General features: G+C 60.0%; 2 protein-coding genes across 2 annotated transcripts in view; one reads left to right on the forward strand and one right to left on the reverse strand.

The window, feature by feature from the left end:
• Positions 1-4: 4 nt before the first annotated feature.
• On the forward strand, positions 5-3,815 carry RPL10A (ribosomal protein L10a). Its single transcript, XM_056361384.1, has 6 exons — positions 5-138; positions 363-437; positions 577-657; positions 1,002-1,150; positions 2,054-2,226; positions 3,613-3,815. Exons 1-6 carry the CDS (start codon positions 134-136, stop codon positions 3,781-3,783), a joined length of 654 nt encoding a protein of 217 aa, XP_056217359.1. The 5' UTR covers positions 5-133; the 3' UTR covers positions 3,784-3,815.
• A 1,123-nt stretch (positions 3,816-4,938) lies between these two features.
• SCUBE3 (signal peptide, CUB domain and EGF like domain containing 3) overlaps positions 4,939-23,056 on the reverse strand; it is a 38,913-nt gene continuing 20,795 nt past the window's right edge. Inside the window, exons 7-23 of the mRNA XM_056361378.1 lie at positions 22,280-22,327; positions 18,461-18,577; positions 16,735-16,857; positions 14,783-14,899; positions 13,509-13,631; positions 12,804-12,938; positions 12,400-12,492; positions 12,206-12,322; positions 11,962-12,123; positions 10,668-10,871; positions 10,404-10,565; positions 9,962-10,129; positions 9,709-9,870; positions 9,250-9,447; positions 8,632-8,784; positions 8,364-8,443; positions 4,939-8,205 (exon numbers count right to left, since the gene is read on the reverse strand). Of these exons, the coding sequence (XP_056217353.1) occupies positions 8,056-8,205; positions 8,364-8,443; positions 8,632-8,784; positions 9,250-9,447; positions 9,709-9,870; positions 9,962-10,129; positions 10,404-10,565; positions 10,668-10,871; positions 11,962-12,123; positions 12,206-12,322; positions 12,400-12,492; positions 12,804-12,938; positions 13,509-13,631; positions 14,783-14,899; positions 16,735-16,857; positions 18,461-18,577; positions 22,280-22,327 (2,312 nt within the window). The 3' untranslated portion in view covers positions 4,939-8,055. The remainder of the gene's footprint in view (positions 8,206-8,363; positions 8,444-8,631; positions 8,785-9,249; positions 9,448-9,708; positions 9,871-9,961; positions 10,130-10,403; positions 10,566-10,667; positions 10,872-11,961; positions 12,124-12,205; positions 12,323-12,399; positions 12,493-12,803; positions 12,939-13,508; positions 13,632-14,782; positions 14,900-16,734; positions 16,858-18,460; positions 18,578-22,279; positions 22,328-23,056) is intronic.

Below are 23,056 nucleotides of genomic sequence, written 5' to 3' on the forward strand. Positions count from 1 at the left end.
CGACCCGGCCGCCGCGTCCCGCCACTCCCAACATGGCGGCCGAGTCGCGCGGCTAAATCTCGCGAGATTCCCGCCCATATTTATACCGCACGGGGTAGTCGCCCCGCCCCTTCGGTCCCGGCCCGCCGCCGCCATGAGGTGAGTGCGGGCCCGCCGCGCCATCCGCCGCCATCCGCGCCCGCAGGGAGCCTGCGGGGCCGGCACCGGGTAGCGGGGGGCTCGCCGGGAGCCTGTGGGGGCGGCCGGGGGGGAGGGGGCGCGGGTGGGCCGGGCGGGGCTGGGCCGAGGGGCCTTGTCCCCCCTCTCCACGGGGGGCCCGGGCCGGGTGAGCCCTGAGCCCGCGCTGTTTTCCCTCCCCGCAGCAGCAAGGTCTCCCGCGACACCCTGTACGAGGCGGTGAAGGAGGTGCTGCAGGGCAGCAAGACCAAGAAGCGCAAGTAAGAGTCCAGCGCCATGGCAGGCCCCGCACCATGGCAGGCCCCAGCCTGTCACAGGCCCTGGCGCTTGGCCGGGGTCCCCCGTCAGCCCCCCCCAGCCCGGCTGGGCCCTCACCCGCGCCGCTTCCCCCTCCCTCAGGTTTGTGGAGACGGTGGAGCTGCAGATCAGCCTGAAGAACTACGACCCCCAGAAGGACAAGCGCTTCTCCGGCACCGTCAGGTTCGCCACCCTCTTGCTCGCACCCAGCCGTCGGCCTGCGCTCCTGCCCTGCTGCCCGCCCCCACCGCCGGGCTGCCGCAGCAGGAGGCAGTGCTGAACCGCTTGGGTAGTTCAGACCACCCCAGCTAAGGGGGTTCGGCTGGACGGACCCCTACCCTGGGTCTTAAAACATGAGGGGAGGTGTGGGAGGCCCCTGTGCTGTCCCCACCGGCCTGCTGGAGAAGGCAGGTTACAAGCTGTGGAGGAAGATTCCCAGGCACTGTGGTAAGGTATCCCTGTGATGGCTCCCGTGGAAGCCTGTGGTGCTGGCGGTTTGTAGTCAGTTTGGATCTTCTGTCCCCCAGGCTGAAGTCGACTCCGCGGCCCAAGTTCTCTGTCTGCTTGCTTGGGGACCAGCAGCACTGCGATGAGGCCAAAGCCGTTGACATTCCTCACATGGACATAGAAGCTCTGAAGAAACTCAACAAAAACAAGAAGCTGGTGAAGAAGCTGGGTGAGTGGTGGTGTGGATCGGGCTCTGAGTACCCTGGCTGACCTGGGAGGGCAGGGTCAGCGGGACAGTTTTCTCTGCGCTCAGATTTCCGTGTTGTGGGTAACTGCAGGGAATAGAGAGCTGACCAGAGTCGGCCCGAAGTACAGAAATTGGCCTAGAAGCTCCCCAGAAAAACCAACAAATTGTTACAGTATGGAAGGTCTGACAGGTCAGCCCTCCAAGAATGAGGTTGGTTGCACTCCAGAAAGAAGGGAGGGATACAGGAAAACATTCCTGACTTTGAAAGTTTCACCCTCAGCTGGTGTTCCTCGCTTTCCTGGTCAGCAAGCTGGAGCGCAGCAAAAGCAGAGAAAAGCTTGAGGCAAAAGTTTGATTTAGTCCATGAATGGAATGAAATTTGCTTATTTTCACTTGTTGAGAGATTAAGTCCTTTCCTCCCTCTAAAGTCAAAGTCATGTTGATACAGATCGTAGGTAGGCAAGAGAAACTTCCCACTCAATCCATAATTAGCCATGGAACCCTAGGCAGTTAGGGAGTGACATAGGACACCACAGCTCCTGGCTCAGCCTCTCAAAGCTGGGCGATACCATCCTCCCCTTATGCGCATCTTGTCACCTGTGGCTCCACAAATGCCAGTTTCTTCAGGGAAATGAACTGTGTACAGTTAAGAGCGTGCCATTGGGGTGCAAAGCTGGGTCCTGGTGGGTTCGGTTGTTCTGACAAGTAACTTGGTATATATTAGTAAAACCAGTTTAGGTTCATGTAGACAGGACTGGAACCAGCCAAGACCGTTCAAATGCATGTGTTGGGGCTGCGCTGCTCCGCTTCCCTCGGCAGAACGGTTAGTTTTGGGCTCGGTGTAGGAGCAGAGAGTCCGTCCTTACCTACATTCTCTCCTCACAGCCAAGAAGTACGATGCCTTCCTGGCTTCCGAGTCCTTGATCAAGCAGATTCCTCGAATCCTGGGTCCAGGCCTGAACAAAGCCGGCAAATTCCCTTCTCTCCTCACCCACAATGAAAACCTGGTGGCCAAGGTTGACGAGGTCAAATCTACCATCAAATTTCAGATGAAGAAGGTAAAGCAGAGCTTTTCTTCTCCAGGACAGCTACCTACCTGAGGGTTATTCCTGGGGGGGGGGCACTTGTCCGTGGCTGCGATCCGCGGTCTGGGCTGTAGGTGTCCCTCGAGTGTCTTCCTCAAACAGCAGCCGGGGACACAATCTCTGTAGCGAAGGGAAGGAGCCGTGCAGCTGCTGGGTAGAAAGGAGGAGCAATTTATCTGTTGTTGAAAGATGTTAGAGCAGATGATGATGAGATGATCTCAGTGTTTCAATGCGGAGCACAATCAGGCATGATTAACACTTGGCACAGTAAGCGGGTGACACTGGCAGGGTGGGCCCCCACGGGTCTGTGCACACGGCAGGAGGCGAGTTTGGGACTTGACTCTGCAAGTGAACTTCGGAGCGGGGCTGCAGATAGCTGCTCTGGCTGTCAAGCGATGGCAAGGCGAGCTGACTCCCTAAAACCAAAATAACCCCGTTCAGGCATTTTAATCTCGTGTCAGCGCTCTAAATGTGACTCATGGGTATTAAGAATTAACTGCTCTGCTAGCTGAGGTGCATCTTTGCACTCCAGCTGATACGGGCCCTGCAGGCACAACAACTGGGAGGACACAGCAAATCTGATAGTTTGCAAATGCTTGAGCATTTTAAGGAACTGAGCTAACGATGTCCTGACACTCTGCCTGTCAGTTCGCTCGTAAATCCTTTTGTCTGCAGCCTGTGGGGAACATTGGATTACAAGCTGCTCGGGGAGGCTGGCGGGCAGAGGCTTGGCCTCTCTGAGTCTTGTGTGCGGAAAGAAAGGGCTGGCGGCTGGTGCCCAAAATAAAAAGCGAAGCTGGCGCTGCGCTTAGCAGCAAAGTTTGGAGCTAACAGCCTGTGCCGCACCGGGTTAGCGGTTTGCAGGGCACGTGCCAGCGCCGCCTCATGAGCAGGGCGTGGGCACAGAGCTAAACTAGAGGTCTGCTCCCGCTCCAGGATGGCGTGCTTAGTGCCCGCCTTCCCCTCGTGCCCGCCTTCCCCTCGTGCCCGCCTTCCCCTCGTGCCCGCCTTCCCCTCGTGCCCGCCTTCCCCTCGTGCCCGCCTTCCCCTCGCGCCCTTCCCGGTTTCCCCATCTCTGGGAGGCAGAGCCCTCCCTGCCTGCTCCAGCTCACCTTTGCGCTGCGAGGGAGCAAGCTGCTGTTCAGAGGTGGTGGCCAGCTGTGGCCAGATGTGCTCACGGGAGCCATGTGCCAGACAGCGCGCTCTGGGGAAACGGCCGTGGATAAGCTGGAGAAGTCATGTCCAGCTGACAGAACACGAGATAATTTAATGACTTCAGAGGCAGCCACCTGGCTGCGACCTTTGATTTCCCCACAAAACCTCTGCCTGTGTGAGTGACGCTGGTGTCCTTGTCCCCAGGTGCTGTGTCTGGCTGTGGCCGTCGGTCACGTGAAGATGACAGAGGACGAACTGGTCTACAACATCCACCTGGCCATCAACTTCCTGGTGTCCTTGCTGAAGAAGAACTGGCAGAACGTGCGTGCTCTGTATATCAAGAGCACCATGGGGAAGCCCCAGCGCCTCTACTAGTCAGGCAGCAATAAATTTTTAGGACACCTACAGCTGCGTGGCTGGTTGTGTTCCTCCAACACTTGCTGGGGTTTGCTGAGGAGCTGCTCCCTTGTAGCAAGAAAGGGCTGGAGTGCTGTGTGGAGCTGGTAGGGGTGTGAGTTCAAGCAGAGTTTCAGAGCTTCTGAGGGAAGGAGCCTCATCCTGCACTCAGAGCAGGGCGGGGACCAGCTCCGCTCGCACCCAGGATGCCCAGAACTGTGGTGCTGAGCACAGCAGAAGGCGCGTGGCGTGGGCAGGACCCTCGGCAGCCGTGCTGCAGCCCCAGCTCACCCGCAGAGGGGACACTTGCCTCGTGGTGCTGCGGTCACCACTGTGCACACAGACCTGCCCAGTCCCAGCAGCCTCCCTGCTCGGGGGAGTGGGCGGGGGGCACTGGGGTTTGTAGGTTTCTGCTGCCCCCACAGCCACCAGCGAGTGGGGCCGGGGGTCCTGCCCAGCAGCAGCTCATGAGGGCTTGATGGGCATCTTCCAGCTGGTCCCAGTTGTATTGATGGGCATCTTCCAGCTGGTCCCAGTTGTATTGATGGGCATCTTCTAGCTGGTCCCAGTTATACTGATGGGCATCTTCTAGCTGGTCCCAGTTGTATTGATGGGCATCTTCTAGCTGGTCCCAGTTGTCTTGATGGGCATCTTTCAGTTGGTCCCAGTTATACTGATGGGCATCTTTCAGTTGGTCCCAGTTGTATTGATGGGCATCTTCTAGCTGGTCCCAGTTGTATTGATGGGCATCTTCCAGCTGGTCCCAGTTACCCAGAGATGCAGGGAATGGAGGGTGCTGGGAGTTGAGCTGCAGCTCAGCTCGGGGGCAAGGTAAAGTGTTTCCCATCCCTTCTGCTTCCCTCTGAGCGAGTCCCTGTCCAGCTCCACGTTCTGGGCCAAAACTGAGCTACGTTGCGTCTAATTAACATATATAAATAGGTTGTGTAGTGACTGGTGAGCTTATGGAAGTGTGTAGGACTTAAGCTTCTGGAGGAAACAAAAAAACCCCCGTGCCCTTGAGAAGAGCTTGTCTGAGCATCTGAGGGAACAAAACAATGAAAAAGGCTCCGGATCCTGCTGTTAGAAACTTTTAAAAGAAGCGTCAGGGCCAGTTTTTGAAAGATCAACACAACACCAAGAAATTCCATTTAATAATTAAAAAAAGACAATACAAAATGCAAACATTTCTTTGTACAAAGTTCAGATACATTTTTTTTTCTTTTAATCAAGTGCAAATAACTTCATGAACTACATCTTTTCTCATTAATCATTTTTCCTGGAGATGGTAAGTCCTGGCCCGCTGCAAAAGGCAGATATAAATATTCCAACATGAAAAAAAAAACCCCACCAAACCCAAACCAAAAAAAAACCACCCAACAACCCTTATTTCTGTTCACCGCATCAAAACATTCAATACCCCCGAGAAGTGGCTGAGGCGGCAGTTTTCAGCCCTTCAAACCCTTTCTGAGTTGCAGGGGTGGGCGTGGAGGAGCTGAGCTGCAGGGGAAGGGGTGTCTGGTGGCCCCGTGGACCTTTTTTGGGGGTTTATTTGGGAGATTTGGTGAAAGGAGGAGGCGTTACCAGGTGTCTGGCTGTTCGGGATGTGCTGCGCATCCTTCCAAACCCGCTTTAGGGGAGCGGAGGTGGCCAGTGCAGCCACAACGGTGGCAAGCAGGACACCCCGAGGCTCCAGGAGCCCCAGTGCCCCGCAGGGTCACGGCCACGGCCGCCCCGTCGTGAAATCACAAAGAATTAATAAACTCAGAGCACGAGTGGCTGCATCGCGCCGGGGCCGCCGCAGCGGGGTTAGTCATTCCTGGGTTGTTTTTATTTTCGCTGTTGTTTGGTTGGTTGGTTGGTTTTTTTTTTTTCCTTCTAAATATGAAAGACCCTTTCAACGGTCACTGCTCTGCTGCGACTGCCCCAGAGCAATAAACTCCCCCCCCCCAAATCCCTACAACAGCTTTTGTGCATCAAAGCAGCTGCTTTCAGACACCAACCAAGTGACAAACAGCTCAGCCCGCAGATGTCGAGCTTCCAAACAGGCTGGGAGCCGGGCAGCAGGAGGGGTAAATCCACAGCTGGGATGAATCAGGACAGACTTTTCCAACCGACGCATCTTGGGGACAAACCTCAGCCCCCTGTGCCAGCGCTCACCCAGCCCGCAGCCCCTCACGGAGCCCAGCACCAGCTGCCGGGGCGCTGGAGCAGCACGGACGGAGGAGGGAAAACGCGGGCACCGGCAGCTGCCTCCTGGTTTCAGCAAGGACAGACCTGGTGGGACGTGCAGAGCAATAAATTATTGGTTCGTTAAGAGCAAGGCTCGGCCCAGATGTGGTCAAAGGGACAGTGAAGGTCGAGCGGTGACAGGGATGGGAGGGGACCTGCCAAGAGGAAAGCCGTAGGCAAGGCGACCACATTTAGCCCTGGCTCTTTGGGAGGATGAAGATGGGGATGAAGCATGGGGAGGTGACAGCCGAGAGCTGGTGGCGGGGCTGGAAAGGGAGGAGGAAGAGGGATGACCGGTGGCAGCAGTCGCCTGTCCCCAGGGGTCCTGTCCAGCCAAGTGAAGATGCTGGGGGACAAACCCGTCGGTGACATCGACCTGGCCACTGTCCCCAGCCGTGCCTGCCTGGGAAGCTGGGAAGGGCAGGTGGCAGTGAAGGGGCAGTGGCAGGACGGGGTCCCCCAGGATCCGCATCCCACTCCCCGGGGAGGGGCTCCGGCAGCACCCCAGCAGGATGGGCATGCGTGGAGGGATGGAGCCAAAGGGATGGGGAAGAGCTGAGGGGGGATGGCTGCCCCCCCAGGGCTCTCCACGCCTCGGGGAGAGAGTTTGGGGCTGAGCGGAGGGGCAGGTCCCATCTCCTCCCAGGCTGCCCCCCGGGACCCTGCCTCAGGACCTGCCCCCCGTCTCCCTCAGGTCTCAGCTTGTCCCTGAGCCCCTGCAGGGAAGCAAAACAGTTTGTGACAAGCAGGTGACAGGGCAGAGGTTTGCACCCACAAACGGGGCATCCCGACAGCACGCAGCCACTCCGGCGGTTCCAGCTCCTCCGCCGGCACACCGGGATGCTCAGACCCCCCGCAAAAACACCCCATCCATCACATGCCGAGCTGGAGAGGCACCGTCTCCCTCCCCAAACAGGGGGTTTTGTTGGGGACAAATGCAGCAGAAAAGGTTGCAAGGCCTGAAAACGCCATCCCGCCGGTCAGCGGCAGCCCAGGGCTGGGGTCACTTTGGGTGGGTGGGGGTTTTTGTTACAGACGCACATTCTCATTTCTCAGGCAGGTATAAATATCGTCGTTTCTAGTAGAAAAAAAACAAAACAAACAAAAAACCAAAAAAACTTCCCTCTAAATAATATAAAGAAGACTCAAATGATTGCACTTAATACATATGAAAAGGTAGAAAGGAGGATATCCTAGTGCACAAACATTTACTCCTGCTCTTCACAAAGCTTGCTTTTCTGAGTTACTCTTTGGCAGAGCTTGTAAGAAAGTCTGGTTTCTTGGCACAAGTGTCTGGAGGGGGGGGGGGGGGGAGAAAAAAAATAAAAATGAACCCGGCTGAAAGTCCTTCTCCTTTGCTCCCTGTTTTCTCCCGTGCAGCCAGACATTGTTCTCCGGGAATGTGGCTTGGCTGTGCTTTCCTCCCAGCGCCAGCGCGGCTCTCCAGCGGGACGGCCACTGGAGCCACCACGGTTGCTGTTCGCTGGCGTGCTTTGCCGATCTCTCCTTTAAATTTGCTTTTGAATCAAGTAGGCTTTTGAACAATCTTTTCCCCCGATCTCTGATGCCGATACCCACGACCCAGGCGCTGCGATAAATGCGGCGTTACCTTCCTGCACTCCTCGGCGAAAGGGCTCGGTGGGGCTGCAGCTGGCGCCAGCTGTGGGGGCTGGAAGGACGGTGACCCCCCCGACGTCCCGGGCTGCCGGTAGAACGGGGACAGACCTGGCGTAAAGGAATCCAAAGGGAGGACAGAGGACGGCGAAAGGACCGGTGCTTTGGTTTCCTAAAACGAAGAAGCTGCTTTGGAAGAGAGGAGTGGCTTCGCCGGCAGCTGGATGAGACCGGAGCATCCCCCCCGGGATGGGGGCTTGGCTCTGCGGGGAGCAGCGGAGAAATCGTGGGGGGACATTCTGCAGGGTGAGAGGCGGTGGTCCTGCTGGAGCCGAGCGGAGGAAGGAGAAAATTGGAAAGGAGAAGGAAGGGAGAAGAGGGTTTCCTTGGCGGTGGGGGTGCGGGGGGCTATTTGTAAGGCCGGAGGAAGCTGGAGACTTTGGAGCGGAGGAGCTTGATGAAGGAGCGGGGCAGCATCTCCTTGTGTTTCTCCGTGTACTTGAAGTAGTTCTGGGGGTGCGCCAGCACGTCGAAGAAAGCTTTGATGAGCTTCTTGTCCTGCAGGGAAGCCAAGCCGGAGGCAGGGTCACCATCCCACCCCAAACGGAGCCACAAGCGCCGGGAGGGCACAGGGGCACAGCCGAGGGGAGGATGCTCCTGCGTGCCAGCGTCCCCCGGCGATCCAGGCAGCGAGGACGTGGGGGATACACACTCACCTTGAGGATCTCCTGGTGGTTTTCGGAGGCGTAGAGCCTGCCGTCCCGCACGATGTCCTCCACCAGCTGCTCATAGTCCTCTGCAACACCCAGCCAAAACACACGGTCAGGGCATGAGCTGTCACTTGTCCCCAAACCTCTGGTCCCCATCCCTGAGTCCGCTCCCCCCAAATACATGGGAGGTGTGAACTGGGGGTGACCCGGGTACCAAACCAGGCAGGGGGGCACTGGCACGCTGGGATGGGGTCCCCCTGCGCCCTGTGCTCACCGTCGTAGGTGACGTAAGGGATCTGGAAGCCCCGGGCGCTGTTGGCTTCGCTGGTTTTGAAGTTGATCCACAGTTTCCGAGAGCGGGCGGTGAAGGCGATGGGCCTCTCGTAGGTCTGGCACGTCTCGTAGGTGGTGATGGAGGACGGGGAGGCTGCAGGGAGCGGCGAGGGGACGCGTGATGCCGGATGCCCATCAGCAGAGCTACCTCCAGCCTTACTCGGCTTAAATGCTCAGGGCGAAGGGGGGCACCAGGGATGGGGATTATCTGTGTCTGGTGAGGCTGAGTCCCCTCCTAATCCTCACGTTACATACCAGGGATATTGTTATTCCTCCCTTGCTCTGGGAAAGCTCCAAATGGGGCTTTTTACCCCCAAAAAGAGTGCTGAGACCTGGGTGTGCAACGCAGCCCACACTTAGCCCATGCACATCCCCCTGATCCAGCAAGACAGCAGGGCAGCAGGGTGATGCCGGTCCCCCCTGCTCACCCAATTCCCCCAGATCCCCTCCTGCCGCCTGGGGACGTGGATTTCTCTTTGCACGAGGCAGCTCTGCCAAACCCCAGCCTTTTCCTCCCCGGGCTTCTCCCCTGAGCACCGCAGCACGCTTGGTTACCTACAGTTTTTCCGCATGACCAAGACGTCGCCGCACTCATCCTCGGAGGGGAGGAAGATTTCCGGCACCACGATGAGGATCTTGCGCTTGGGCGGCGGGTTGATGTTCCAGGTGCACTCAACGTTGGCGGGGTAATTCCCCGGGTAGTTGGGGGACTCGATGTAGCCTGTGTACTCGCCCAGCTCCCCCCCGCATTGCCGGTCTGCAAGGCATGGAGAGAAAGTTCAACTGGGAACCAGTGGCGTGGGCACTGGGATGGGGGGGCTTTACTTGGGGAGGCGGGGGGGGGGGGAGGGGAGTGCTCTGTTAGCACCGCTCCATGCACCCCCCACGCCTGCCTGCATGCATAAAGCACAGAAATGACCCCAAACTCTATTTCAATTGATTTTTAAACGCTTTTGAGGAAGGACCCCAATCCACAGCGTGCCTGCCCCCCCCTTCCGTCACCCCTCTGCTCGCCTACTTTTGCACTGGGACACAGAGGTGGAGCCATCGAAGTCGGTGGTGGTGTTGCCAGGGCAGGCGATGCAGTAATTCTGCCGAAAATCGGGCTGGTAGGTGCCGACGGCGCAGCGGATGCAGCGGTGGACGCTCGTGTTGTAGTAGTGCCCGGGTGAGCACTGGACTGGGGGGGATCAGAGAGCAAAGGGGGCTGCATCAGCCACGGGCACAGCCCGGTGGGGTGCCCCCCTCCCCGGGGACCGGCTCTGACCTACCTTTGGTGTCGCAGTCCTGGAAGGAGAGGGCTCCCTCGTGGCGGGTGGTCAGCCCCCCGCCGCAGGGGAAGCAGAGCGCCCGCCCCACCTCGGGCTGGTAGGACCCACGGGGACACGGCTGGCAGGGCTTGAAGCCATCGGCTGAGTGCTGGCCGGGGGGGCACTGACCTGTGGGCACAGGCATCGCTCAGTCCTGGCATCCCGTGTGCCCAGGGGTCTCCTGCTCCACGCCCGGCTCCTCTCCCCACCCAGCCCTGGCAGCATCCAGAGCCAGCGCTGCCCTTCCCGGGGTCCCCTCTAAATGATAAATGCCCAAACCAGCAATTCTGGGGGTCCTGGGGATGCTCAGGGCTTTCTCCTCCTCTGGAGGTGGCTGACGGTTGAGGCTGCAGCCCTGGCCACCCCCCGTGTGCCTCCCAGCCCCGCTCCGTGCCCCCCTCACCCGTGCAGCCGGTGATGTTGGTGGCTCCCACCGGTCCAAAAGCATCACCGCGGGGACACAGGTCGCAGGAGAGCTGCCCTTCCTTCTCCTGGTAGGTGCCGGGGGGGCAGGGGACACACTGCTCCGTCTGGCCGTGGTAATACGTTCCCTGCGAGCAGCTAACTGAGAGCCAGGGGAGGACATCAGCCAGGCGGCGGAGGGGCTGTCACCACCGGGGGGGACGTGGCGGGTCCCCCAGCTCAGGCACCCCCCGATGCTCCTTACCACACTTGGCGCCCAGGCGCTGCTGGCCCGGCCCGCAGCTCTCCTGCCGCTCCAGGGCCACGCTCAGCTTCCTCGCCACCTCGTACTCCATCCCCGCGAAGCGCAGCAGGAACCGCTCCTGGTTGATGGACTTCTTCAGGGCTTTGATGGCCGACTTCAGCTTCTTCTCCACTCTCTGTCGCAGGCAGTGCAGGTTGCAGCTGGCTGGGGGTGCAGGGGGCAATGGGGGTGCCGGGGGACAGAGGGGTGGAGAGGGAAACCCAGCAGGGTTAAAACCATCTCCCAAAGGCTCAGTTGCAAGGGCTGCCCATTGTGTCCCAGTCTGGTGCGGGACGAGGACTGGTTTGGTTCTTCTTGCTGCATGGGGATGGCACTGTCCTCCTGGTCCCCCCACCATCCCCCTGGTCCCCCACCGTCCTCCTGGTCCCCCCCACAGTCCTCCTACCATCTCCTGGTCCCCCCCGCGTCCTCCTAGTCCCCCCACAGTCCCCGTAGCATCGCTCTGGCTCCCCCACTGTCCCCCTGGTTACCCCCACAATCCCCACGGTCCCCTCATTATCACCCTAGCTGTACCCCCTGTCCCTCTCGTCCACCACCATCCCCCTGGTCCCACCACCATCCCCCTAGTCCCCTCACTGTCACCCTAGTCCTCCCCAAATCCCCCTGGTCCCACCACTGTCCCCCTGGTCTGATCACTGTCCCCTCCACCATCCCCATGGTCCCCTCAATGTCCCCCTGGTCCCACCACCATCCCTGTAGCATCGCTCTGGTTCCCCCACTGTCCCCCTGGTCCCCCCACCATCCCCATGGTCCCCTCAATGTCCCCCTGGTCCCACCACCATCCCTGTAGCATCGCTCTGGTTCCCCCACTGTCCCCTTGGTCCCCCCACCATCCCCATGGTCCCCTCATTATCACCCTAGCTGTCCCCTCCATCCCTCCAGCCCACCACCATCCCCCTGGTCCCCTCACTGTCACCCTAGTCCTCCCCCCATCCCTCTGGTCCCACCACTGTCCCCCTAGTCTGATCACTGTCCCCCTGGTTCCCCCACCATCCCCCTGGTCCCCCCACCGTCCACCTGGTGTCCTCTCCCCCATCCCCTTGGTCCCCTCATTGTCACCCTAGTTGTCCCCTCCGTCCCTCTGGTCCACCACCATCCTCTTGGTCCCACCACTGTCCCCCTGGTCCCCTCACTGTCACCCTAGTCCCCCACCCCCACCCCTCTGGTCCCACCACAGTCCCCCTGCTCCCCCCCTACCTGCACCTGAGACAGGCCAAGCCAGTGCCGTGCCCACCTGTGATCTCCTCTGGCTTGATCTCCGCCTCGAACTCCAGCGTGATGCGCGTCACCTCCTTGTTGGAGGAGTTGCGAGCCCGGCGGCCCTTCCCCTTCTTGGATGAGTCACATTTGAGGTTGACGAAAGCCACCTGGCAGTCGGAGCAAGGTGCCGAACCGCCTGCGTGCGGGGGGACAAGTCAGCACCCCATCCCTCCGGGGGGCACGGGCACCCCTGCCACCCCCCCGCCATCACACCTCACCTTGTGCCCCAGCCTTGCCGGCCTCGTCCTGCTTGCCCTTGGCCCGTGGGTGCAGGTGGCACTTGGCATCCTTGATCTTGAAGGAAGCCTTTTGCTTGATTGGTGCAGCGACAGTCTCTAAAAGAAAAGGCAGGTGCTCAACAACGCCGGCGCGGGGCAGGGGGTGACCGCAGGCACGCTGGGAGCCCCCTTACCGAGGCACTGCTGGCTGCTGTTGGCAGGTCTCTGCTGGCCACCCTGCCGCAGGACGGGGGTCCCACAGCTCACCGTGTAGCTGCTGTCGGACTCTGTGGGAAGGAGGAATGGGAGCTGGGGGATGCTGGAGCGGCCGCCCAGTCCCCGTGATGCTCTGCCGGGGTGATGCAGAGAGGCACAGCTGTGCCATGAAGGGATGATGCCCAGCACCAGGGACCCATCCCACAGATCTACACCCAGCAATGAGCCCCCTCCGCAAGCACCCACCTCCCTCGCTCACCCCGGTCACTCTTGGGTGCTTTGCACCCTGCCTTTGCAGCCACTCCTCTCCCCTCCCAGTTTGGGCCACGCAGGGAAACGGGGGGACCCCTGCGTGTGCCGGCGGTGGCAGCGGTGCCGGTACCTGGCAGAAAGTGAGCCTTGGAGGCGCACGTGAGGGCACAGCTGTCCTTCTTGCCCGTCTTGTTGCAGGTGAGGGTGGCTCGTGGTGGCACCGAACCTGGCAGGCATTTCACCAGCTCTGAGGGACATGCGCCGGCTGGTGACGACAAGCAGGGACGCCCGTGGCTGGCACAGCCCAGAGACCCACAAGGGACCCACAAGGGAGCCCTGTGCCCTCCCAGGTGGCAGGGGGATTCACCGGGGAGGAGAGGGTGCCAGAGTGCGGCATGGGGACCCCAGACCAGCAGCACAACACTCCCCCCTCCTCCTTTGGACATGTGAGATGTGACTGGTGGAGTTTCAATTTTTCTGCAGGGGCAGCCTGTCTCTGACAAGGGGGAGCCAGTCAGGTACCAGGGCATGGCCAGGGCCATGAAGACAACTCCTTTAGGGACATTTGCTGGTGCAAAAGCTCCCAGCCAGCTCCAAGCATGGTCAAAAAAGCAATGAGATGACCGAGGGCAGAAGGAGCAGGGCAACACCTCATGGTACACCCCATCCAGACCCATGTGAGATGGACAGGGGGCCCCAGCCAAAAGCAGCCCAGCCCGGAGCATCCCTTCACCAGGACACCCCAGACCCCCGTGCTCCCCCCACCCTGACCTTAATCCCAACAGCCCCAAGTGACAGCCACAGGGCATCGGCAGCATCCCCCGCCCTGATGTACCTATACAGTCCTTTTTGTTCCAGTGCAGCTTGCAGCCGGCGGGACAGGTACACTGGTAGCTGCCGGGTGTGTTGATGCAGCCGAATTTGCAGCCCCCCCGGTTGATGCTGCATTCGTCAATGTCTGCAGGGAAAACAGGAGAAGGCGGTGGGCAAGGGGCAACAGGACACCCCCCCCCAGCTGTAACACCGAATCGCTGCCTTGTCTCAGGGCTGTGATTTTGGATGGATAAATTGCAGGAGCCGTGCCCAGCTGGAGATAGGGACGCACACGGCAGGGCGCTTCCAGCCATGCCTCCTCCCTGCAGCCACGCCAGCCGCATGGGGACGAGGGACACCCCGACCCTGGTGTCCCTAAGGGCCAGGTGGTGACGGGTGCAGCCCACCCAGGCTGAGCCCAGCCTGGCCCTGCGGCGGGCTGGGGAGCTGCGGGGGGCAGCAGACGGAGCCCAGCCGACATGGAAGCACTTAGCAGATTCAAAAGGCAGCTGCTTGGCAGCCCCGGCCTCTCTCCCCGCAGCAGGGACCCCCGCCCCGGCCCGAAACAGGGGGTGATTCTCCAGGTCTGCCATGAAGCAGGGGCGGAGGTGGGGAGCAGCCAGGGATGGAGCTGCCCCCCAAAGCGCCCTCCCTGCACAGGTCCCCCTCGGTGGGAGCATCGGTGGGAGCCAGCAATCCCACAGCTGCGGGGTCACGCTGAGAGCATCCCAGGGGACATGCTGGCTCACAGCAGGAGCACAAGGAGGGTGACCTGTCCTCACCAGCCAGGCGATGCCGGAGCACCCAGCCTTGTGCTGCCATCTCCCCGGGCTGATGGCACCGCTGCCACGACACGCTCCAGCAACACCCCCAAAGTGTGTTTCATCTGCCTCCCCGCTTCCCGGGGTGCCGCACGCCCCCGCCCTTGGGAGCTATCTGCCTTGTGAAACTTAAGTCAAACCCTTTTGATGTTCCCCTTCCCACCCCGTCCCAGCTCCCTGCCAAAAACGCTGGGGATTTCTCCCTCTCTCCCGCTGCAGACAAGTCGCAAATTGTTCCTGTCGCTCCGTTTGAAGTTGCAGACACCAGCGTCTGGCTGCGAGCCCCCTCCCTGCCTGGCCCCAGCTCAGGGTACGTGGGGAACCGACCCTTCCCGCTGGCCCTTGGGGCGAGCGGCATCCCCGGGGGTCCCCCATGCCATGGGGCTGCCCCATGCCTGGGTGCCCCGTGTGCCTCCCCAGGACCTGAACCCGGTGGGGTGATGTGTTCCTCCTGCCAGCACGCAGCCAGCCCTACCTCCGCAGTGGGTGAGCCCGTACAGTGTGTAGCCCTTGTTGCAGAGGCACTGGAAGCTGCCGGGGGTGTTGATGCAGAGGTGGTCGCAGGTCCGGTCGAAGGAGCACTCGTCGATGTCTGGAGGGAAGGCAAAGTGGGGGGTGAGGGCCAGCACGGCAGAAGGGCGGTCCCAGGCACAAGGGCTCTCTCCCTTCCTGCAGCAAGCTAGGGGCTGCACTGGGATGCTGTGGGGTCCTGCACTGGGATGCTCCAGGGATCCAGCACCAGATTGCTTTGGGGATCCAACACTAGGATGCTCTGTGGGTCCAGCGCTGGGACATTCAGGGACCCTGCACTCCCACCCTGCTGGCCTCCAAGCTCCTTCCTCGCCCGCTCTAGCTGCTGCTACATGGGTGCAGAAGCCCCCTGCCCCATCAGCCCCCCCTTCCCCCTAGCTCCTGCAAACCCCCTGCACCTCAAATGAGCCAAACGGGGCCAGCACTGCATCCTTGGCACGGGGCAGCTGCCAGAGCCTCCAGCTGCTGCCCAGCCAGGGCCCTGCCTGGTGCCAGGGAGGGATGCTGTGCGGGCAGGTCCTGCCCTGGGGACAGCGCCAGCGATGTCTGCTCTGCCCCGCAGGGCACCTCGCCAGGGCAGGGAGGCCTGGCTGAGCGGGTGAACCCAACCCGCCGGGTTTGAGCATCATTTCATTGGCTTAATTAAGTTAATTGCCACGTTCACGTCAAACTCCCAAGAGCGCAGAACCTGGATGGAGATGAAAGCGGTCACAGCCCTGGAGCACGCCAGCCCCCTCCTTCCCCGGCCGTGTGCTTTCAGGAGGCAATGCTTGGGCTCACGCACAACCACTCTGCTGGCCTTGGCCATGGGTGGGGGGGCAGAGCCCCATGCTCCCCCCGGCACAGTCCAGTGACCTGCTGGGTTGTTTAAACATGCTGGGTTTCTGTGGGATGTGTAGGAGGATGTCAGGATGGGGAGAAAAAGATGGAAGGAGCAGCACGGAGCAGCCAGCTCCTCCTGGAGTGAGCAAGATGCATCTTCCCCCCAACTCCTGCCCTCCAACAGATGGGGGAAGGAGGAATCCCAGTGCAAAAGCTACTGAAACCCTTGCTCTGCCTTGATGGCTTGCAAAAATGGCACGTCCCCGAGCAGGGCACGATCCAGCCCGTGCCGCAGGGCAGCTGGCGGAAGCACAGAGGCAAGGCAGGACATGTCCCGCTGCGCTTCCCATCACCCATCCCAGGAGAACGGCAGCCTCTCAAGAGGGAAGGCAGCAGCCGGTGCGTCAGCATGTGTGCTTTAGCAGGGAGGTACAGTTGTGCTGCTGTGGGATCGCTAGCAAAAACTTTGTGCAATAAAGAAGAGCAGCTTGGGAGAAGCCCAAAGGTGCCAGGGTGGGTGCTGAGCTCAGGGTGCCCTCCCAGAACACATGGGGTGCTGCTGGGGTCCCCAGTCCCCTGGCATGGGTGCTCCAGAGCGGAGCCCATGGTCCTGTGCTTGGGGCATGCTCGCTGCCAGGGCTGCTGGCAGGGATGCTCCCCGCGCTCAGGCAGAGCTGCATCCCAGCCCACGGGGCTTCAGGGAACATCATGACCATCATCCCAGCCCTGAGTGAGGCCAGAGGATTTCACCTGGCATCTGCCTCACTGCTGCCTTTAACTCTGCTGCGAGAAGAGCCCAGAAATCCCCAGCTCGGGAGCAGGGCTGGGGCGGCAGCCCAGCTCTGCAGATCAAAGGGCTATGCCCCAGACCAGAACCCAAATCCAAGGCTAATCCCCTGAGGGATGTACACAGTCCAGAGGAAAGCAAAGAGGAATGAGTAACAGGCCGTACTCCTCCAGCAGCAGCATGGGAGGGCTGAGAGATGCTGGAGGGCAGGGAGAGGTGACATCCCCAGGCAGGGAGAGGTGACATCCCTGGGCAGGGCAGGGTGCTGGGGTCCCGCTGGCCCTTACCTTGGCAGTTCCTCTCGTTGATAAGCAGCTTGTAGCCCTTCTTGCAGCTGCACTCGAAGCTGCCCACCGTGTTCCTGCAGATGTGGTCGCAGCCGCCGTTGTTGAGCCGGCACTCGTCGATGTCTGTTGGGGACAGGGGACATGGGTCACATTCCGCCTGAAACGCTCAGCTGGGAGAGCGGGGTCCTCCCCTCTGGACCACATCCCCACCCAGAGCTGGCAAACAGAGCAAAGCCTTTGGGCTCTGATGGTCACCAGGGGAAAGTGGCTGCTGGTTTTATCTGGGTGCATTTGGGGAGCCGATGCATGACACTGGGGAGGGCCAGGGCTCCTGGGATCAGCTCCCTTTGGAAGCTGTGCAAAATTTTTTATTTCTGCAGGTCTTGGCACCCCCCAGGGCAGAGCTGGGAGCCAGGGTCTCCGAAAAAGCCTCGCAACTGGGGGAAAGCACCAGATCAGAGTCTGCAGAGTCACAGGTTTGGGCTGGGGGCTACTTTTGAGGACCAGGAGCAGCAGGAAGAAAGAGCAAGTCAGGAGGCGAAACCCCCTCCTTCAAAAACAGCCGCTTGACAAAATAAATACTTTTCAGCCCTCGCCCCTCTGCTTGCCATCTCCTTCCTGCCATAAACAAAGCTAAAAATGACAACGCACAATAACTGCAAAGAGCCCCAACAACCTGGCAAGAGGCTGGAACTTGGGGTTTTGGTTAGATTTTTTCCTTTTTTGACTAATCACAAAATTTACTGCTAGGAAACGACCTGTAAAATGGAAGGAGACCAGGAAGAGGCAGCCGCCTTCCCTGTCCCTCCATCCCCCAGCCGCCAGCGCTGGGGCGGCAGCTCTGCATCGCTGGGGCTGGGGTTTTCTTTTTATGACTGCGAGGGAGTGAGCTGTAAAGCAGCCCGCAGCTGTAATAAAACCCCCAGACACAGGGGACGTGGCTCCAGGTTATTGCACGTTCCTGGAAACTGCAGAATTGGAGAAGAGGGGTGGGGGTTGGGGTGTGCTCTGATAAAATAACAGGGGGCAGGGGGCTTCTGGAAGCAGTCAGCAGGTAGACAGGCAGCCGGCAGCGGCATGGGCTTTCCTTTCAACTGGGGTCAAGTTCCCAGAGCTGCCAAAAGACACAACGCAGGCACTGGCTGGCCCCGGGGTCACGGTGTCCCCTTGCCTGGGGAGGGGGGGCAGGTTTGGGGTGGCTGGGGTAGCCAGCCTCACCACTTGCCCTTGCAGGGACAGGTGGATGGGGATGTTGGTGCACATGGCATCCTGTGGTGTCCTCCATCAAATGAGACACAGTGCCTGGACCCGGCTGAGTGACTGCAGAGGGAGCCATGCATCTCAGACGCCCAGAGCAGCGTGGGTTTCCTGCACCCATGGGGAAACTGAGGCACTGGGGTGGAGTGAGGTGGAACAGGACCCTCCAGCTGCACAAATGTCATGCCATTGCCTCCTACATGACCTGACCCCCCCTTTCCTCCTCCCCAGAGGCTTCCTGGGGCAGCAGGGCTGAGCAGGGTGCCTTTAGCAAGGTGGCTGAGTCTCTGCTCCTGGGGGCGATCCCTATCCCCACCCCACAGATGCAAACACCAAACAAGCAAATGCCTCAGGCAAATCGAGCAGAGCTAAAATTGAGCCTTTCCTAAGGGCACCGAGGGCACAAGGCGGAGTCTGAGGCACCCAAGGGTGAGCAGCGAGCACCCTGGCCCCGCTCACACTCACCCACCTTTGCAAGTCTTCCTGTCGGGCTGGAGCATGAAGCCCATGGGGCAGCTGCAGTGCACACCTGTGGCCGCGTCATGACACTTGCTGTCACAGCCCCCGTTGTTCACAGCACATGTCTCTGCAAGGAGAGGGGAGAAAGCAAGCCAGGGTGAAGGACTGGCGTTTAAAAGGCTGGGTGGGTGTGTGCCACGCCACCCAGACGTCCCCATGCCACCCATACGTCCCCCTGCCACCCAGATGTCCTCACACTGCAGCCTGGGAGAGGCAGCGGGTGCAAACCTCTCTGCAGAGCCCACTGAAATCACCCTGGGCTTTTCACGCAGCAGTAATGAGGCCACAGAGCCCCCAAATTAATAAGCACCCTGATACAGAGCACGAGGGCCAGGGGGTAAGGCATTAACGCGTGGCAATCCCACAGCATCTTCTGCCTCTGCAGCTGATCCGGCACTCATCGCCTTCCCATCCTGCCACATCTGGGTGCTGCTCCCCGGGGATTCTGGAGGTGAAATAAGGGCACCTGTGATTCAGCTCAGGTTGCAGGCAGCACTAAGGCAGGAAAAAGCACCCAGATTTCCTGGTTCCCCATCCAAACCGCTGTGCAATCCTCCTGCCTTCCCACAACCTGCTCTGATACACTGGGTATCTGCACTCAAGGCAGACAGAGGTTTGGGGACAGCTCTGTCCCCCCCGTTAGAGGATGCTTTGTTAACTGCAGGCAGGAAGCAGAGTGGCACCCGGCCGTCCTGGGGAGGATGGGGTCGGGATGCAGGCAGGGGTGTGCAGGCAGAGCTGCTGCCAGTTGCAAAATGGCCAACGCTCACTGGGAAAAGCAGAGGTTCGGTGGAAGCTCTGTGCTCCTGAAATACGTTGGCTTTTCAGCTGACAGAGGGAAAAAGCGGCTCCGTGAGATTAATCCTGCCACACTCAGCCTTCACACTGGCATCAGGGCTGTGCTTCCCCCAAAACCAGGGTCTGGTGGGGTCTGGCTTTGGCAGCTCCAACCAGGAGAACTGCATTTCCAAGTGACAAAATCACAGCACCTGCTGTGCAAAAAGCAGCCAGAGCCAGGCTCACCCAGGGTGCCCAGGCTGCGGCTCCCCAAGGATGCAGGTGCGCAGCCCCACTGCCCCAGCGGGATGGTGGGGGGGGTCCCAGGGGGGTCCCAGCCCCCTCACTGCCACTGCCACCACCACGCCACAAAGCCACGGGTGTGCCTAACCATCACTCGCTGCTCGGGCACGCCGGCTGGTCCAGCGTCGCGGGCTAATTTGGGAGACGCTTCATATAATTAGAACACACACACACAGAGGCAGGCAGCATCAGTGGAAAAAAAATCCAATTTTAAAAAAAATGCTAATTATTTCAGTATTATCAAAGTCAGCTGTCGCTGGTAGAACTAGAAGGGACACTAATTTAAATGAAGCATTTTCAGCTTGACAGCTTCCCTGTGAGATCAATCCTCAATTTCTGTCCTAACCACCAGAACAATGGTTTGAAGTGCATTAAGTTGTTCACAAAGGATAATAAAATATTCCTTTCAGAAGGCTGGTTGCTTGGATAAATGAGGCATTTGGGCTTCAAGGAACCCAAGATGAAAATGCCTTGAAGAAATTCCTTGGAAAGAGCAAATCCCAGGTTCTCCCGCTCTTTGCAAGCGCCTCATGGGGTGGGAATGACTGAATTATCCAACCATTTGCCGCAGGGCGAGGGAGCTGGGATCACTCTGTGCTCGTCTTGCCGCTGCTATTTTTATGATGTCCCGTAATAAGAGAACAAAAGGGACCATTTTATGAAATTAATAGCCAGCACAATTACAAAACCTAACGGCAAAGGAAGGATTTCTGCATATATTCCTCCAGCCAGGTCCTCGCACCGCATGCAGCCTGGCCGTGCCGGGTCCGTGTCCCCCCCTGCGGCATCGGGGCGAAGAGCACAGTGTGGGTGACACGGAGCCCAAGGGAAAGGAAACTTTCCGGAAGCCCAATGAATTATTTAACGCCAGCCTTTGTTCCAGCAGCTGGTGCAGAAGCAGCCCAGGGAGGATCGATTTAACAGAGTCGCTGCTGAGATGAGGCCATGGCCTTGGTGTGGGCACTAATTTTGGTGGGATTGAGGAGCCGGAGAAGTGGCTGCACCAGGGATGATGGGGCTCTCCATGGAGCGTGGTGCCCTGGGCACGCATCACCATGCTCACAGCCTCTCCCCGTGCTGCGACACCCATCTCCCCTCCAGTCCCTTTGCACCTTTGGGAATTTTGGCAAGCCCTACCCAGCACCCCATGCAGGATGCGGCCGCTGCTCAGGGTGTGCATGGGGTGGGAGCTGAGCCAGCGTGGCTGAGCACCACTGCAAACCCCTGTGCAAAGGCGGGACCATGTCCTAGGCTTGCAAAAAGCTTGGAGGGGGGTGCTGGGGTACCTGCGAGGCAGCGGAGGCCAGGCGCCGTGGGGCCAGGCGCTGGAGCAGGGCCCCGGGAGAGCGGCATTGTTCGGCGATGCCGGCAGCCCAGGGGCTGCTCCCAGCCTGGCGTGAGCCGGTGTGACTCACCCAGCCACACAGGGCTTTGGCGAGGGCCCCATCGCTCCAGGAGAGAGAAGACAAAGCAGCTTGCGCGCACACACACACACACACACACACACACACACACTCTCCCACCCTCCTCCATCCCAGCTCCGGTCTCACTTCCCGACCACCATGTCCTGGAAATCCTCGCCCCGCTTGGCACCCTTCCCTGTGCCAGCTGTCACCGGGGGCTGGCAGAGCCCCTGCCCGCGCCCCCACGGAGCCCTGCCCGCACACACTCCGGCTTCGCCTCCACCTGCCGGGAAGCGGCGATCACAGTGGGATTGAGATCCCACAAGCCTAAGGAGATAATTGCACGGTAATCAGAGGGATTACAGCCGAGTTGGCTGGAGCGCGGTGACGGCACGGAGCTGGGGTTCCCCCTTCTCCCACCCCTGTTGGAAAGGCTCTGCAGAGCCCCCCTAAAGCCACGGTCAGTGCTCCCTGCCACCAGTGAGCCGGGCACCCACAGTTCCTCCTGGATGCGCCAGCAGTTTGCATGCACCCAGCACATTTGTGAACAAGGTTCCCCACCGCAGACAAGTCGCTGCACCCTCAGACTGCCTCAGTTTCCTCGTTAGGGGAGCAGAGGCATCACCTTACCTTCGTGAGGGGCTTAAGGGACCCAACCGGGTTTGCAAAGAAATCCTTGGGGAAGCAGTCGAGGTGCCCAGCCCGATAAAAGGTCATTGCAGCTCGGCAGCTGGCCGCAGCTCTGGGCTGGGTGCCGCCGAGCATGGCTGGCAGCTTTGCTGGGCCAGACCCTGGGACACCCTGAATGTCCCTGCACTCACAGAGGGGACCGTCCCCCAGCGGGTGGGCTCTGGGAAGGGGTAACTCTGGGAGCACAGAGATGGGCACGAGCATCCCCCTCCCCATCACGCAGCCACTAGCTCCTCTCAGGTTTGCTTGGTGGCGGTGGGGGTGGGGTGGGGGGAGGATAACCATTGCCGCAGCCACCAGGAAGCGGATTATCACCCCCTGCACCGGGCTGGACCGACCGAGGCAATGCGAGAGCCCCCGCCTCATGCAAGCACAGCCAGGGGAGGGTTTCTTTCTCCATCCCCGAAAGCAAAGCCTGCCAGCAGCCCAAGGCCAGGCTTGCTCTGCGGGGTTTAAAAGCAGCAGCGGGGGACAGGGTTAGCGAGGCATGCGGTTAGCGCGACAGCTCAGCCCCCCGAGCCCGGTTATGATCTCGAGATGAGAGACCGTCTACAGTTAGACCCCTTTGTAGAGATAGAGAGAACAAAAATATTTACCATTAGAAAACGTCTCAAGGATAACGTGTTGCTGGAAGTGTCTCTCCCCTGTTTAACATTATAAAAAAGTGATTTAGAAACAGTGTCCAGCAAGGAGCTCGGTTGGTGTCACACATCAACGGGTTCCACTCCGCTGCCTTTCCAGCCAGCTGGAAATTGTCCCTTTGGGTTTTTTCACCCCCCACCTCCCAAAAGAGCCAAACCCCAAGGTTTGGGTCTGACACTATCGACTCCTCCACCACCCCGTCCGGAGCATCCCGTGTCCCGCAGCCTCTCCAACCCCCTCTGGTTCCACGCCCTGCGTCGGGCTGGCCAGAGCCCCATGCCAAGGGAGGAAGCGCGTTACGAGGAGCGTTAGTGCAGCCCGTTAGTCTGGGGAACCGGGTCCTCACCGGAGCAGAGCCAGCACGTGCCAGGGCAGGTTGCAATCCCTGAGAAGAGCCGTACGGACACCGCATGCCCATGGGCTTTGGGAAGGCGACCATGTCCCACCAGTGGCACTTGTACCGCTTGGATTTAGCGGCCAAGCCGGTGGTGAGTCCAGATTTTTCGTGCGCAGGGGCTGCTCAGCCTCAGCCGTGCAGCTGGGTGCAGGGAGCCCCAGTGAGGCACCACACAGCACCAGGGTGCTGAGTACCCGAGGGAGCATATGGGAGCCTCTGGGGTGGGACAAATGGCCAAGAATGGGCTGAGAGCAGCCTGGGCAAAGCTGCAGACCCCAGAATCGGTGCTAAAACACCCAGGGAGCTCAAGTTTTGCCCTGCAAAGGAAACTCTG

Source organism: Falco biarmicus, chromosome 16 (assembly GCF_023638135.1).
Source record: "Falco biarmicus isolate bFalBia1 chromosome 16, bFalBia1.pri, whole genome shotgun sequence".
NCBI classification, from domain to species: domain Eukaryota; kingdom Metazoa; phylum Chordata; class Aves; order Falconiformes; family Falconidae; genus Falco; species Falco biarmicus.